At 42.7% G+C, this 16,163-nt stretch overlaps 1 protein-coding gene across 1 annotated transcript in view; it reads right to left on the bottom strand.

Annotated features, from left to right (window-relative positions):
• SAK (polo like kinase SAK) overlaps positions 1-16,163 on the bottom strand; it is a 23,847-nt gene extending 7,684 nt beyond the window's left edge. Inside the window, exons 1-8 of the mRNA XM_075689580.1 lie at positions 15,916-16,163; positions 15,299-15,394; positions 13,507-13,605; positions 12,439-12,666; positions 10,341-10,429; positions 7,952-8,157; positions 4,515-4,648; positions 2,269-2,608 (exon numbers count right to left, since the gene is read on the bottom strand). Coding sequence (XP_075545695.1) covers positions 2,269-2,608; positions 4,515-4,648; positions 7,952-8,157; positions 10,341-10,429; positions 12,439-12,666; positions 13,507-13,605; positions 15,299-15,394; positions 15,916-16,047 — 1,324 coding nt within the window. The 5' untranslated portion in view covers positions 16,048-16,163. The remainder of the gene's footprint in view (positions 1-2,268; positions 2,609-4,514; positions 4,649-7,951; positions 8,158-10,340; positions 10,430-12,438; positions 12,667-13,506; positions 13,606-15,298; positions 15,395-15,915) is intronic.

Here is a 16,163-nt window from a genome sequence, read left to right as displayed (position 1 = left end):
CACAGGGCTCACATACGCACGGAGCGCACAGTAATGTGATCATGCGAGCACTAGGGGGCTCCTTCCGGCTCCATCTTAAGCCACATGGGAAAGGAAGGCGTGCACTGCTCAGCTTGCTACGGTTCAGTCTCAGCTCCCAGTGCATATTTCCTCATCAATTTTACGGCATGCAACATTATGGTAGCTGGTGACACATCGAACCTTTGCCTTTGGCTCGGGTTTGTCTGAAAAGTTCTCAATGGGAGTGAGGAATTTTGTTTGAAATAACTGTAGCACCATTTTTGGAGTTCGAATTTGCTGGAGCTTTTCTCTATTCAAATACATAGGACTTTGCTGGGACCAACAAAGCAGGTTGAATTATCCTTCACTTCAAATTAAGAGATATCGGATTGTCAGGATTGTCAGTATTGAATATCGATTAGACAAATGCAGAAGCATATTGCTACGGAACAGCCGCCACAGTGTGGCTGTACTGAGGAGGACGAAGGTGACGTGTGTGCTGGCTTGATATAGCGTCGCCATTTTGGCCTCCGTTAGCTTCCCTGTAAATAAATTGTAAATAGCATTCGGCTTCAGCTACACATAACAATATATTTACAGCAGGATATAATTATTTTGGCTTCATTAGGTACCGTGCCTTTAGTGAATAGTTCAAGAAAGGCAGCTAACAGGGACAAAGGAACAGTTTTCTCACTAATTGTTATAAAAAAATATTGCACAAATAACCTCTAATCAAATTTAGACCTGTGTCACAAATAAACTCTAAAAACATCAAACAAATGGTTGCCGAAAAAAAGAAAAGAAACCTGGAGCTGTGGGGAAAAAAGTTGCTGAATGTATTGTGCAGAAAACGCATGAAAACTTCGTAACTAAAACATCACTGGTGGAAGCAAAGCCGAAAACAATGCTTGAATTGCCCATTGGCACCTGTACTGCATCAAAAACTTTAGTCGTTGTGTCACTTCTGATAATTTGCAATTATATTTTTTTAGCAAACAGAGAACAGTAAGTAGACTTTAACATTTGCTTCTTGCAAAATATTTGGTTAGTTTCATGTAATTAAAAGTATTGAATAGCAGTTCTTTTTTGAATACGAATACTAATAGTTAATGTGTAATATTGGATTCATATTCGAATCCAATATTACACATTATCACAATTAGAAACATTGAATGTCCATCCACCCCTAATATTAATGCTTTATGACAGACTGTGAAAGGCGTGCTGGATATATACAGCAGTTTTATTATTTGCATGTTGTGACATTCTTGGTCACCTTCTACTTGAACGTGTGAAGCAGTGTTCACGGCTGGTGAAAAGTGTTGTATGTTTCATTGCCAGAGACATTACTGTATGTCACACGTCATTTGATAATCATGCCATTAAAAAAGAAAGGGGGGGGGAGAGAGAAGTCAGCAGATGGCTTTACTTAGACAATGCAGGGCTCTAGTTAAAGTTCTCTTGTTTCTCAGTTTATGCTGCAATCCTGTGACAGACAACAAAGGTCTGTCACAGGACAAAAGTTCCCAAACAGCAATGTCCTGAAGCATGCTCCTCAGCACTATTACATTATCCTCCAAGGCAAAAACACAACATGGGATCTCCATAAGTCCACAATGACCAGGCTTCTCAGCAGTTCAAGAGGTGAAAAAGAAAAAAGGACGCATGATATTTTTTTTGTGTCACTGTGCCATTTACCAAAACTTTGTTGTGTTTAGAGCACAATCTCAGCATGGTGAACAGTACGAATTATTGAACAAGCGGTATGGACAGGACTGTCCATAAAGTATGAGTATACAGCATGAGTCTTACAGTGTACAAGGCACATGACAAAAGCATGACACTGTCTAGTATAACTTGCTCATTCAGCCGTCAAATTATAAATAGCACTCTGATTTTGCATCATCTAAATAAATAATATGTCTTTATATTTTAAGTTTTCCGTTTTAACATACTGTTAACAGTCAATGGCTTCTGCACAAATCGTAGTACTGCATTGCTTTGTACTTACTGTTGTTCCCCCCCTATGTAATGCCTGCCCGGGCCTTTAGGGTATTTGAATAAATTAATAAATAATCTGTGTTACAACTGTACAACTCTGAATAAAAATCAATAATAACAGTCAGTGCATCCGCCCTATCTGTACTTTTTGTTCTGTTGTCCATGCTGCCTGTCATGCTAAACAAACCAACTATGTAGCCTAGTTTAGAACTCTCGTGCAGTACGATCTCGTCCCATAATTCTCGCTAGACTGAAGCTTCCACCTACCTGAGTAGAAACTGGCCTCAAAGTCGCCGCTGCCCAAGAGGATGCACAGCGCAGTGTCGGCATAGAAGATGATCTTGGGCGTCTTCTGGCGAACCAGGTCAACGAAGCGAGTCGCACAGGCATACTTGGGCCAGTAGGGACGTGGCAGGGCATCCCAAGGCAGTGGTTGGCGGTTGGCTGGAATTGGAGGCGGTGGCCCATCTGCCGGGGCACGGCCCGTGGCTGGTCGATACAGCACCACTCGACGTCCATCACCCGACACGCGCAGAACACGGCTCACGGTCATCTGGTCTGCCCTCAGGAACTCTATGCACACTTCTCCATCCTCCAGGATGCTCAGCTGCAACGCGGTTGATGGCATCTCCTAAGTTTACGCCGAATAGCTGTTAATGTGCCAAACCCCTACAGGCTTAGCCATTCAAGTACACTTCAGCTGGTGCAGTTAAGGGTCACAATGGAGGACATTATTTGGGGTGTTGCGAGATGGCGCTGAAGAAAAAAGCCAGATGAGTGGAATGAAGAGCGGAGCAACTGGTGCAGTAAGTTGGTGATGCTCAGGCCCAGCTCACCAGTGGGAAGTATACTTGGAGTGTATGAAAATAATAAATTCAGCGACACCTCACCTATTGCCTGGATGCCACCAGTGAAAAAAGTTCTGTTGACTGTTATTGTGGTATACTAGTACGAAGGGTCAAAAATGCACAATGCGAAGATACTTCATTAAAGAAGTATACTGACTGCTCGGGGTACCAGAACTTTCTAAACTGGCTGATCTGGAAAAAATGTTTGCTGCACCACTTGCAATTCAAAACAAGGCCTTGAGGTGGGCCACTTTGCGAAATCGTGGAAAGAAAACAGGAAAAGCAAGTGTCAGTGTGACATCTCGAGACAGTGTTGAGATGAAACAGACTACACCTAGCATAGACAAGAAAAATGTAAACAAAACATGGAAGGTAGGTATGCACTGGACATAGTATATCTACCAGTGGAACACTCCAGCAGAACAATCCGTTGCATGAAAAGGAAAAGTGGCCATCATGTATAACTTAAAATTTAGGGTCTCCATTAAAGGGCCACTCACCAGGTCTGGCCATTTTGAGCTGACAAGTGCAGAGCATATGTGCACTGCGGGATAACAATTGTGTCTGCAAAGTATTACATCGCTACACGTTGCGGAGAGATCTGAAATTTCAATCCGAATGCCATTTCCCTCTTCATTCGTGGCCACCACGCTGTTGCTTGAATTGACGAATTGAAGTTTAGAGAAATTATAAAACACACAAACGGAATGTCTGCATGTTCTTTGTTTTACTTCGCACCGAAGCAAGAGAGATGTACTTTCACTTCGTCTGCTTGTTCCCACGGTCGTGCGGTCACGTGCGCAGGTACCGACACTATGCCATTTTCTACCGTGTTCCTGCGAAAGATCACACTCTGCGGTCCACTTGTTCTGCCTCAGTATTCGTGTAGCACTGAATTATACCGTTAGTCATGTTTCGTTGTGCACAGCGCACAAAATTGTGCGCTGCACGAATGAGACAACAGCTCGCGCGTGACACCGTCTGCAGAGTGTGAAGCGCCGAAAAAATAAATAAATACAAAGCGAAGGAAAAAGGCGGGGCCCATGACACATGGGTCGCGCGATCCTCAAGGTCTGGTATGGGAGAACGCAGGGAAGGAATTTCACTTGTGAAGGCTAGATAGACGGGGTCAGTGGAGAGGGAGTCTTGCTATGCAGTGGAGCCCACCTGCCGCAATCATGGGTTCGTGGCACTGAAATATTTCTATCTCGGCTATTATGAGCTGACTTGAAAAATTTTTTCGGCAGAATGCTCCCTAGAGGAGACTTAACTTCCAGCGTATAACCAAAATTTGCTGTGAGGCCTGGTGAGGAGCCTGTTAAAGAATGCACTCTCTAAGCAGGGACTAAAAGAATGCCTTTTGAGAGCCCAGAAACTTTTCTTGAATACTTCACCTAAAGTGTTGGATGCATCACATATAGAGTAATGCGAAGCTTTTGCAGGTAATTGCACGAACAGAACACTTAAAGTTAACTTAATTTAGACTTTAAGAAAATATATTGTACTGCTATTAAGAAGAATATAGTCGATGTCATTCTACTTTATAGAGAAACAATAAATTGAGGGTTTGTTTTTATGCAATCCAAAGCAGCATTGATATTAAGCCACAGGAAACATACAATTATAAGATCAAATAGAGAGAGCGAGAGAGAGAGCAATCCTCACTCGCATGTTCCGTGCCCAAAGACGGGCTGGCCGAAGGCCTGCTGTGTTCAGTGGCTTCTTGGGTGGCTCCACTTTAGAAGAAAGCGGCCGCAGAGGTTGGCCAGGTTGTAGCATGAAAGCCTGCTCTGGAATGGCTAGGAGGGAAAGAAAAAAAGTAGAACATTATAACAATGGGTGTATTATTGCAAAAAAGAACTTAAACATACAACATTGTATGATACTGCTCTTTACACCAAGAGCAACAAATGTAAACCCAAACTCGTAGCATAAAAATGTAGACAAAGGGGAAAAACATTTCTCATAGTCCTCTCTTAAAGGCCAACTGCAACAAAATTTTGGACCACATAAAAAGCTTACATTCATATAGTGTAGATACAGAACTGCCTCTATAAAAAATTTTACCTTCGAAAAACGAGCGCGAAATGCTTGTTTGATACTGAAACTATACATATGTGTGGTGGTGCGTGTGTGTGTAAAAATAAGAACACTTCTGTTAACCATTTGGCAGAAGTGACACACAACTCGGACCTCGTGACTCGTTGGTGTGACCTCTGAGACAAGGCACCACCTGCAGCTGCCTGTGGCGCACTATAAAATCTCAAAGGTTATGTGCTAGGGCTTACGCTAACTGCCGGGTGCACGCGTCATCTGCTTAGGTGATTAAATGGCTGCTTATAAGAAAAATAGACAATTACCAACTTTGCAGCTTTGCCAAAATTGCTTTAGTATAGTATGTACTACCCATTTATTACCAGTTTAGCCAAAGCCAAATTTCATTGTAGTTGGCCTTTAATCTATGTGGCTTTTCAGGATACATAAACAACTTTATAGCTGCAAAAGAAAAAAAGACATTATTCCAATACCTAGTATGCGTAATAAGCATGGGTTATTAGGAAGAAAGAAAAGGAGTGATGCATGGCATGAAGAATAAACCCAGAAAAGGGAAAAAGATGTTATGCGTCACACGAGGAAAAGAGCAACAAAATGGGAAGAAAGCAAAGGTTATGGGAGGCATGACAACAGAAGCAAGAAAGCGAGAAAAAGAAGAGGCTGCTGAGCTGGCGTGAAAGAAAGCTGACGTGGTGCTGGAAAGGTGAAGACTCGGCTCCTCAGTTGTGCTCTGGGGACGTCTTAAAGGAGTTGTGGCCTGTGCCGAGTGCGAATTTCTACAGGCTGTGCACCGGCAAGACGTCCATATGCTGACCTGCAGCTCCAGCACAGTGGCAGCACAGTCGTCAGCAGCAACAGAGCCCGATGACCTGACTCGTCACCCACAACTTCGTCGTGCACTGTGGAGGTGCATACCATGAAGCCTATAACCTACTAGCAGGCAGTCGACGAGGTCCTGTGCTATGTTGACTACCAGTGCCCGCCATCAAGGTGACGTGTGACGGGTAGAGAATGTTTTTCAACCGTACATGTTTCAGCTGTTGTGAACTGTGTTCTGTGCATTTAGGGTGGCTTTCGTGTGTAGTTTAGAGTTTGTAGCCTTCTGTTGTTGCTTACTATTTGTTATTATTGCTTACTACAGCAAAACCTCATCAACATGTAACTGCTTAATAAGTAATTCCGGTTTAAATACAGTCATGATGAATCCCCCGTCCTGCCGCCACTGAACCTAATGTTCAATGGTGGCAGGACTGTTTATGCATGCAAAACCGTTATGCATGCATGTAAAACCGTTAGTGCGCAGCATTTAATTAATTTTTTTGCATGTAAAAGCATGGAATCGGTGAAATGTCTTGCGCGCTGACCATAGATAGTGAAACTGCGGTGCATTGACCTTTTCTGGACTGTAGTTGCCACTGAGAGCGACGTCAAAACATTGTAGCCATGATGTGTTTCCTGCTCCCATAGCTTCTAGAGCTTCCACGTCGTCGTCATCCATGACGATATGGATGATGGCCCTTCAGTATCCAATGTGGCTACTGCATCGACCGTCATGAGGGTGTTTACAGAGGCGTGGGGCCTGATGAAGGAACTAGCTCTCAGCCTTGCCGAGTTCGAGGATGCCATCGTGCCTGCAAGGCTGTCATGGCTGCAAGTGAAAATCAGATATTTTTTGCTGCCTGCTCGCAAACAAAACTAGTCTGTGTATGTGTTTAAGTGAGAATTAACATGTTTTTTTAGACGGTAGGTCTATAGCCACTCATCTACCATTGTCAGTTAATTAATACATCGCTTCGTGCACTCTTGATCCACATTCTCTGCCGACTACATATTAACGAGGTTTTACTGTAAGTGTATATGAAAGCTTGTTCAATGTTGTTGCCCTGACCCTCGTCTTTCTCTAGTCTAGAATTCGTGACACTGTGACCAACAAAACCTTCACAAATGTGCCACTATTGAGGGACAAAAGTGCATTAATATGGCAGCTGCTGAGTTCAAGCCAAAATGGCCCAAGTCCCATTTCCAGCAAGCTTCCCTGCCTTCCCTGTGCCAATTGCTAGTACAGGTGCAGTTTGGATGCTTTTTAACGCGATAGCAATAAGGAGCCCGTGTCGGCATCCGCCGTCGGGAATCACTTTGGCAAAAAGATTTTCGAACCACCCATACTTATGTCCTCCATGTGACACAAGGAATTTACTGAAATAATTGAATATCTCAAGCTAAAATACATGAACAAAATCGTAAACTACGACTTACACACAACCTACAGACATGATAGTTCTCGGATTGTAATTTGACTATACGAGAAAACATAATTCTGTTATGCAAAAACTCAAAGAAACCCCTTTTCCAGCGTTTCCTCTATTCACAGATCAGCTGTGGCGTCCACAATTTGCACATGCTGGCACGCCCAGTTCCTTGCAATACCTCCAGCTGGCGCTCGCCTCCATCGCATCTGCGGCCCACGCAAGAGGCCGCGTTTCTACCAGGAAGCCGCCTTCGTGCATAGCGTTCACGGCCAGCGTTTCCTGGTAAACATTATGGTTAGATATGCTCCAGTTACCGGGAAGTGTGAGAAGCAGTCAGGAATCTTTGAATGCTATCACGTTGCTCTCTTAAAGGCAAATCTTAAGCATTCCCCAAATTTTTCTTCAGATAAACCAGAATAGGTTATTCAATATCAAAGACTTGTTAATGTTTACAAGCTACCTAACTCTTCTAAAAGAATCTACCTGCATCATAAATGGAGTCAAAACTCAGTCTCAAGCATGTGACAAACAGGTGCCCGTAATAAATTTATTATAAAATAGAGGCATTTTTGTGTCAGATGTGGCTTCACTTTAACAAGCTTTGACTGTATTCCTGCACCTTGGCAGCTGTTACGCTTTCTTCCACTAACTGTGGGGCAGTGTCATGACAGAATAGTACTATATTTCTGTCGGAGCCAACCTCAGCAGCAGTCAAATAACCGGAAAGGCTTTGTGCAAAAAAAGAGCATAAGATGGCACTTTGTGTCCTTCCTGACTCGGCAGTCGTGCATCACGTACATCGCAGGGGTATCCTGCGCTGAGGGTTCCTCTGCAGGAGCTGGCAGAGTAGGTGCCTTGCTGCTGGGGACAAGGCGCTGGGCAGCTCGAGGGAGCAGGCTGCCCAGTTGTGGGGCGGGGCTCGACCCAGCAGGAACGTGTGCAGCATCACGCCCAGGCTCCACACATCTGCCTCCAGGCCGTGCGGACTCTGGGCTGCCACCTCACTGTAGGCAGGCAGAGAGAATGTCGGTTAAAGCCAGAGAAGCTCCTTGTGCACTGACATGGCCAAGATGTAGCCAAACACATTTGAACTAAAGATGTTCCAATAGTGAAGTTCCCGAATCAAATCATACAGGGATATTAAAGAAAGATGACCTTCGAATACTGAATCGAATACCAAATATTTTCTCATTTCTAAATAAAGTAAAATGACGTAGATTTCCGTTAATCGACTCAGGTCAATATGAGATCTTGGCCAAAGATCCTGGCCAGTGCCCGTGCATTTTTATGGGCTAGAACTTGCGTTATTTCAATCCTAAGATTGGCCTTTGCGAATAATTCGAACTTGACCAGTCAACATACACATGCCTGATCCCTATTGTGACCCCAAAAGTGAGCCATTTACTAGCAGAATCTGCCTCGGCAGAGCTTAGGGAACAGTGAATGCATAGAAAACACATCACCTCCTGGCAAAAACGCTTATCGTTGACCTGCCCTAGAAAGATTCTGAAGTAATAACAGTAGCTTACTATGTCTGACTTTTGTACTTACCCGATTCTAATGCGCACTTTTCCTCTTTTTAAAATTTTTTTTCTGCCATGAAAATTGGGCGGCGAATTGCCTCCGCGGTCGCGGTGCAATTGGTTACGAAACCGAAACCGTGTACACGGCGTTGCTATGCTTTACCGCATAGCACGGCTGTATTGCGGCGAAGCTGACTTTAAAAAACGGGCCGCTATCGTGCAACACATATTAGACCCTTGCCAATTTTTCTTGCTTGGAAAACAGGCTTACGTTAGATTTATACTTTGTATAGGAGATTTATGGGCATTTATACATTAATTTTCTGCTTTGCATACACATAGAAAGTGAGCGCGCGTTTGACTCCGGGGCGTGTTGGAATCTGGCAAATACTGCCAGATGAACTAGTGATGTGTTCAGGCGTTTTTCTGCATCTTGTTTAATTTGACCCGCCGGATGAATCGATCAGTTTCGTTGATTCGGTCAGGGTCGAATTAACGGAAATCGGCTGTGTGCAGTTTGCCTGACATACGTTTCATTAAAAACAAGGCTTACTTACACCAAATTAAATGGATGCTCAAGGGTGCAGTCAGAAAGCCTATACAAGGGCTTCTCTAAGGGTATGAATACTGCTATAGTACTACTACTAAGCCATGAATGGCAGCTTACTGTTATCCTTAAAAAAATAAGTACTGTTTAATCAATACAACCTACCAGTGCTTACAGGTTTTTAAGGAAATTTGAGAATCTAAGGACGCCCACACAATGAGCAATGGAACGCAATACGTAATGTTAATATGCAGGAGGAGGGCAGTATGTATTAGAGAGCAAACAAGTGCAGTTGATATTCTAGTTAAGACTAAGAGGAAAAAACAAAGTCGGGCACGCAACATTAATGTTCTAGAGCAGATAACTGGTCATCTACTAGTGTAACAGAATAGATGCTAAGAGAATGGAAACAGAGTCGAGGATGGCATAGAATTAGGTGGTGTGATGATTAGCTAGAAATCTGCAGACATCAGATGGAGCCTGTTGGCGCAAGTCATCGGGAGTGGCTGTGAGAGGCATTTTCTCTGCAGTGGACATGACATAGGCACATGATAACAAAGTTACATGCAGAGCAAAATTTTATGTCCTTCATTCACTGTAATATGAATGATAATAGGTGCTGGCGACTGCTTCCACTGACAGGCAGCACGATGCCTCATCCATTCTTTGTTTAGAGACAGTTTCATGCCACAAGAGGCTTAGCCTTTGCTCGAGGTCTTGCCAATGGTGCGAGCACTTGGTGAGACATTTTTTTTGCACTTCTTGATCCAAACATTTAGATGATTGCATTAGTTAACCTCTCGTAAACGTTTTGACATGCCACTGGTAGTTTGCATGTACTAAGCTTTGTAAGACAGAAATTTGGTTTGGAACAGTCACTGCCACATCAGCACTGCATTATCAGTTTCATTATACCAGTGGAACACACAATGAAATAAAGTGTGGTCAACGAAATGTTATATATATATTGAACATTATTTTTTTTTGCACCTATCAATTTGTTATGCCAAGGTTTAATAGATAGCAAACAAAGCAAAATTGTAAGAAAGACACAAAGAAAAAGGTTCAGTATTCTACAGTGGTAGTAGCACAATAAGTTTTGCGGTCTGTCACTTACGGTGACATGAAGTTTGGTGTGCCACAGAGAGTAGTGTGCCGTTCCCAAGGATTCTTCAACTGGGTAGCCAGCCCAAAGTCACCGATTTTCTGAGGAAGACCCAAGTGGGAATACCAAAAGTTCACATTAATACACAACTAATAAGGTCAGTTCTTGCAAAACTCATTGGATTAACAAGTTAATCTAGCCTCTTGAAACACAGGAACATAAGAGCAGCAAGCAATGACATGCACTAAAGTGTGGAAGTTACAATATGTCACTGTGTCATTATTGCACACATAATAACAAACCAGGTAGCCACAAGAACAGAAAAAAGAAACCATAGGTTGCCTGCACTGACCTGTGTGAAGAATGCTCTGCTAGAGGACTTATGCTATCCACTTACAGCATTGACGTGATGAGGTTTTGTTCCCACCACCATTTGAAAAATGAAGATGCAGCTTGAATGCATCTCTACTTTCAGCACTATAGACATGCAGTGACCTAGGTTATTATTCTAGAAAATTTAAGAGCTCTAGCGCTTACAGCTGCTTAGCTACCAATCAAGTTCTGCAACAAGGTTGCCCTTTGGTTCACATTGTCCAATGAAGCACTTGTTGTTTGCCCAGTTAATTTGGACTTACTATTTGGGGGCAGGTAGTGAGGCCAGTCCACATCTGTGCAGCATCTCACTTATGCGATTGTGAATTGCTGACTGACTTCCCCCCTCCCACCCTTTCATCAATGTTTCATTGAAGGATAGAAAAAAACCTTTTTGCAAAATTTTAAATTGTAGTGATAACCAAGCAGTGGTAAGAGCTAAATATCCTCCTAAATCTAGCAAGAATGAAACAGGTGTCTACTACGTTGGCATATTCAAGTTTCCTGATTCATCCAGGTTTTCTATGGCTGTTTCTATGAAAATTCCCTGGCATATGATACTGAAGGATCAGGTAACAAGTAAAAATGATTTATAGCTTGCCAAGTTATTATGCCAGCCCATAATTATCAACAGGCGCTACGAGTAATCTGTAAATCACATAGGATGCAGTAGCAGATTTAATTTAATCATGTGCTTCATGATATTCAAACGGCCCGACCAGGCTCACACTCACAAAATCAGCAAAAGGCACCATTATTTGTAGATTGTGTGGGGTATTTTATTCCGTTAAGCACCACCAGCTTTGCCATACCACTAAATTCACCATACCACTGTAGGGGCAAATATCCATGATTCAAAACAGGAAAGGGGGGGGGGGGTAGATTCTCTGCTTTCTTTTTTCCTGTATTTTTCAGAGCTGGCAAATTCCCTTAAAATTTCAGGTTTATCCTGATGCCAGAAGCCCTTTACAAATGCAGGTCACAGCACACTTGTAACATTGACCTAGTTGTCCTGTTCCCTTCTTGTGACATCTCGTTAGTGTTAAATTATGCTGCTTTCCAAGAAAGCTGTCAAGAATGTGAATGTGAACCTATAAGCTTAAAGACAGCTCTTTAAAGCATAATCGACAGAGTATTGAACTAAGAGTGCAATGAGAATATTACTGTGGTCATATCTGCAAGGTCAAATTTGATGACATACATAAGTAGTAATCTATCATTTCTACTGCAAACATACATTTGCAGTACTGAGCACTGGGACCTGACAAACTGGCTGCTCCATGTTTTTCTGTGCAGTAATTTTCATGTAACTAGAATCAAGCTTTATAATTTGAGAACACGCTTGAATAACACTACATTTGGAGCACACAAATTCACAGCCATGTTATTTTTATTTGCGTGCTTCACAAGCTTTCTTCAAAGCCTACAAAATAACAGACAGCATAAAAGGCAACTTCATAAGAATGACTGCAATGAGCATTTCCTAACATGTAATACAACACTTTCAATTACAATTTATGCCCTAGACGAAATGCCGAAAGATGTGCAAACTTGACCTTAATTAGTCAATGAAGTGCACTGCAATGCTATAATGAATATCTGAAGACTCCAGTGGTCGCGTCCCTCTACAATATTTTAATATTTTGTCCTAGCTACATCAAATACCCTGATTTCCATCACTGAGACAGTCACTCCAAAAAATTTCCTGCAGGCAGGTTGATGCTTCTCTCAGTCTTACCACATCAAGGTTCTGAGTGAGAAGGAGGTTGGAAAGGCTCAAATCTCGGTGAAGGATGTTGTGAGAGTGAAGGTAGAGGAGGCCCGAGACCACCTGGGCCAATACGTGACAGGCCTCGGGTTCGCTGAGAGGGCCTTTGCGTGACTTCAGGTAGCTCTGCAGCTCTCCACCTGGGCAGTACTCCACCACAAGATACACGTACTGGCGGTCCTCGAAGTAATTGTACAGCTGAAACAAAATTGTAAGAGTATTACAGCTTATACATTGCCTTGGTGTCATTGTTACCTGGCACTTCCTGCTACTGTGCCATTGTAAGTACAATATTTATTCGTGCGAAGCCTCCAAGCCCCAACTGTGGCTTCTGGAAACAAAGTTTCAACAAAAGGAATTTCCTTTATGTGCAATTGTATGAGGGAATGCAGTAGTAAGCTTGGTGCAAATTTAGTAAGCTTGAGTTCAGGGATGGCAATAGAGAATCATAAGTATAAGTTTTCCCATTGAGCAGTCACTGGTTGCATTTCCTGCATAGCAGTCATGACATATTATGTGGTGCCAGAATGTAACTATACACCCATACCTTGTCAAAATTTCACAAAAATTGCAAAGTTTCTGAAGGCCTTTCACAAGTAAATGCAATACCACACCACTGTGTGAACATTCTGTACTCTGCCAAACTCTATACACAGCGGAGGACCCAGTAGACCTACTAGCTTTTTGCCGCAACTCATTCACAAAGAAATGTAAACTTCATCTTGTACAACATGAACTTTTTTCTTCACTTCATAATAAATAAATATTCCCTCACCTGCATGTGGGCTTACTTGACTTATTTAAGATCTGATTTCTTCTCTGTGGAGTTGGGGACCTGCCAGCAAGAGAGTTCTATGGAGAAGTTAAGGTACTGTCCTAGCAGGACGGCTACATGTTTGACAACCTCAGTGTAGTTCCCTTAGTATCTTTCACAATTAAAAAACAATAATATTCAGTTTCCTTTTTTTAATAAACACATGCACATGAAGGAGTTAAATGCTTACGCACAGTGCGGTGTGTAGTGTCTTTACATCTCACCTCAACAACAGCCGGGTGTTTCAGCCTGGAATGGATGGCAACTTCTTGCTGAACTCTGGTGCTGCTCACACCAGTGCGCCTGAGAACACTTTTATCCACCTTGCCAAAGGAGAACAGGATATTTAGTTACTTATTTCTAGGGGTGCGCAAATATCTGAAACTTTCAAATAAAGCATCGAATATTGTCCTATTCAATTTAGTCCTCAAATAGAATAGTCACTGTTTGATTTGGTCCTGAAATCAAATAGTCACTATTTGAATGTCCAAATATTTAAAAAGTAATCTTCAGATACTTTCCAATGTTGCCTGTACATGATCATGCATGAAATTGAAGCAGAAATGTGACAAAATTTATTTCATTCAGAGTGGACATAACAGTGGACAGCAAGCTGTGTCACTAGCACAGTCAGGCTTTTCCGGCTAAGACAATCGCTTGCAATAAAATGTTGTTTAAACATGTCATTCTGCAATAATTATTGTTGGGTGCAATCTATAGATGCAGCATCTGGGTCCTATTATCGGATTAAATATGAATATGTTTCATTGTAACATATTTTATGTAATAGTAACACCATCTGCCACAACAATTTGAACTTCAGAAAAAGCACTTTCTTGCGCTCTGTCATTGCCGCAGATGGCACACATTCCTTATTTGGTTGCGAAGGCACACACAGGAATTAAGTTGCCATCAAGGCTGCCTTTCTAAACTTTATATGATAATGCATGACCACGTATGCACCAAGAGCCCCGAGTTTATGAACAAACTGCTTAGTTAGCCCATTTGTTTCCACAGCCGACGATCCACCGGTCACAGCGACCATGGCCAAACTCAGAGTGGCTGGCAATTCACTGGCCGCTCAAAGAACGGCTGTTTCTGGGTTTTTGCACAGATGGCAGTACATAGTAGGCTATTTTCTAGTTGTTTCAGGTTTCACACACTAGTTGGACTGCACTTTCCGGAAATGTTGTTCGTAAAAGAGTGGAAAGCTGCATGATCACCAGACTCCACTCCGTTGTTGTAGCCATTGCAACAAGAGTACCAGGCTCGAAAAAAGCGCACAAGCTTCCGGGTGGGTTCATTTTTTTCATCACGATGCTGTGCTTAGTTTTCGAAGGCCAAGTTCAAAAGTCAAAAAGGCATTCTGAGTGGGAAAAACAATATACAGAAGCGCACTTTGCATTTCTGCATGTTTCCAACATTTTTTACGCTTACTTTCTCGTTATTTTTTATTGTAACTGACACAGAAGCCGTTTGTGAACAAAATAAATCAGACATCTTATAAATGGGATCTCTATAGCAGATTTTAAAGCAATTTTTTTATAATGCAGAACATGCTCAACGAAGCAGGAAAATGTGCTGCATAACAACAAGCGTAGCAGAGTGCCGAAAGGGTTAATAGTTCCTAATCCTCCATTTGTGCTTTTAATAAACCATGCTTTATAAAGTGCAGTGTAGTGACAGAAACTTTCAAATGTTGTGAACACCGGGATGTGAAAATTATTTGATATTGAGGGTGAGAAGGCTGTGCATTATTTGCAAATATTATGAAACATATTTTATTAGCTTCTGGCACTATTCACTTCCTATTTGATTGTGCTGCTGTTGATAATCAAAAAGCACTCAAAACCATTGTGCAGACTACGATCACAAAATTATCCGGGTGTACTGGTGTGCATTGGCTCGGTGACACAAACACACAAACACACACACACACACGCACACAAGAAGAAAAGAAGGGGATCAGCGATTATTCAAAATAATAATGACCGCCGGCACATCACTTAAACTCACCATTTTTATCGCTACTTCGAGTCCGTTTAGTCTCGACCTGGCGCGGTACACCTCAGCGAATCCTCCTTTCCCGAGGAAGTTGAAGACTTCGTAATCCTGCAGAGAACGGAAAGATGAAAGTGAATGAATGTGTACACTTAAAATTGATGTGGCCAAGTGATTGACAGACTGCTAACTCGAAGCGCATTTAAGGGATATCCGTAGTTTGATCGACGCCGCCCTGCACTCTCTAGGAACAGTGAAAAGTGTAGTCTCGGATTAGGAGACACGGGGCGCTTCATATGTCGACGTGCCAGCAAACCGGACTCATCAAACGCCGATCGTGAAACAACGCCGTTCCTTATTGAGCTACAAAATGGGTACATGTAAGGATGCCATCAAGGGCCACTAACGGATAACGGATGCATTGACACAAACCGACGACACTTTACTCAACATACACGACGAAGTTTGGAGGCATGGCACGCGTGGGTGCTGAAGCAATTAGCGCGGTCCAGATACTCCGCATGCGTTCCAGACTTTCAAGCATAGATTAAGATTGCCACAAACCGTCTTGCCGTTGTAAGCGATGCAAAGCGATATTTTGTGTTCTAAATAGTTTCTAGAAAATTGCTTGCCTGTATGGAGTCCCCAAGCTTGGCTGAGCTGTCCGTTGACACGACCATTTCCCATCGAACGTAGTCCAACACTGTCGTCACGGGTGGTTGGCACAAGTCGTGCGAGCGTCCATTGCCGCTCGTTGGAAACATTCGACCATATCAGCTCTTATCACCGCCTTATTTTCATAACAGGCGTAAATGATTCCGTTTTGTAGATTCAAACTTGCAGCGCCAAACCCAAACAGCAACGCGTGACGCCAAGACTA

This window comes from Dermacentor variabilis, chromosome 4 (assembly GCF_050947875.1).
Source record: "Dermacentor variabilis isolate Ectoservices chromosome 4, ASM5094787v1, whole genome shotgun sequence".
Lineage (NCBI taxonomy): Eukaryota > Metazoa > Arthropoda > Arachnida > Ixodida > Ixodidae > Dermacentor > Dermacentor variabilis.
The sequence above is the reverse complement of the archived record's forward strand: the minus strand, read 5'-3'. Positions and strand labels throughout refer to the sequence as shown.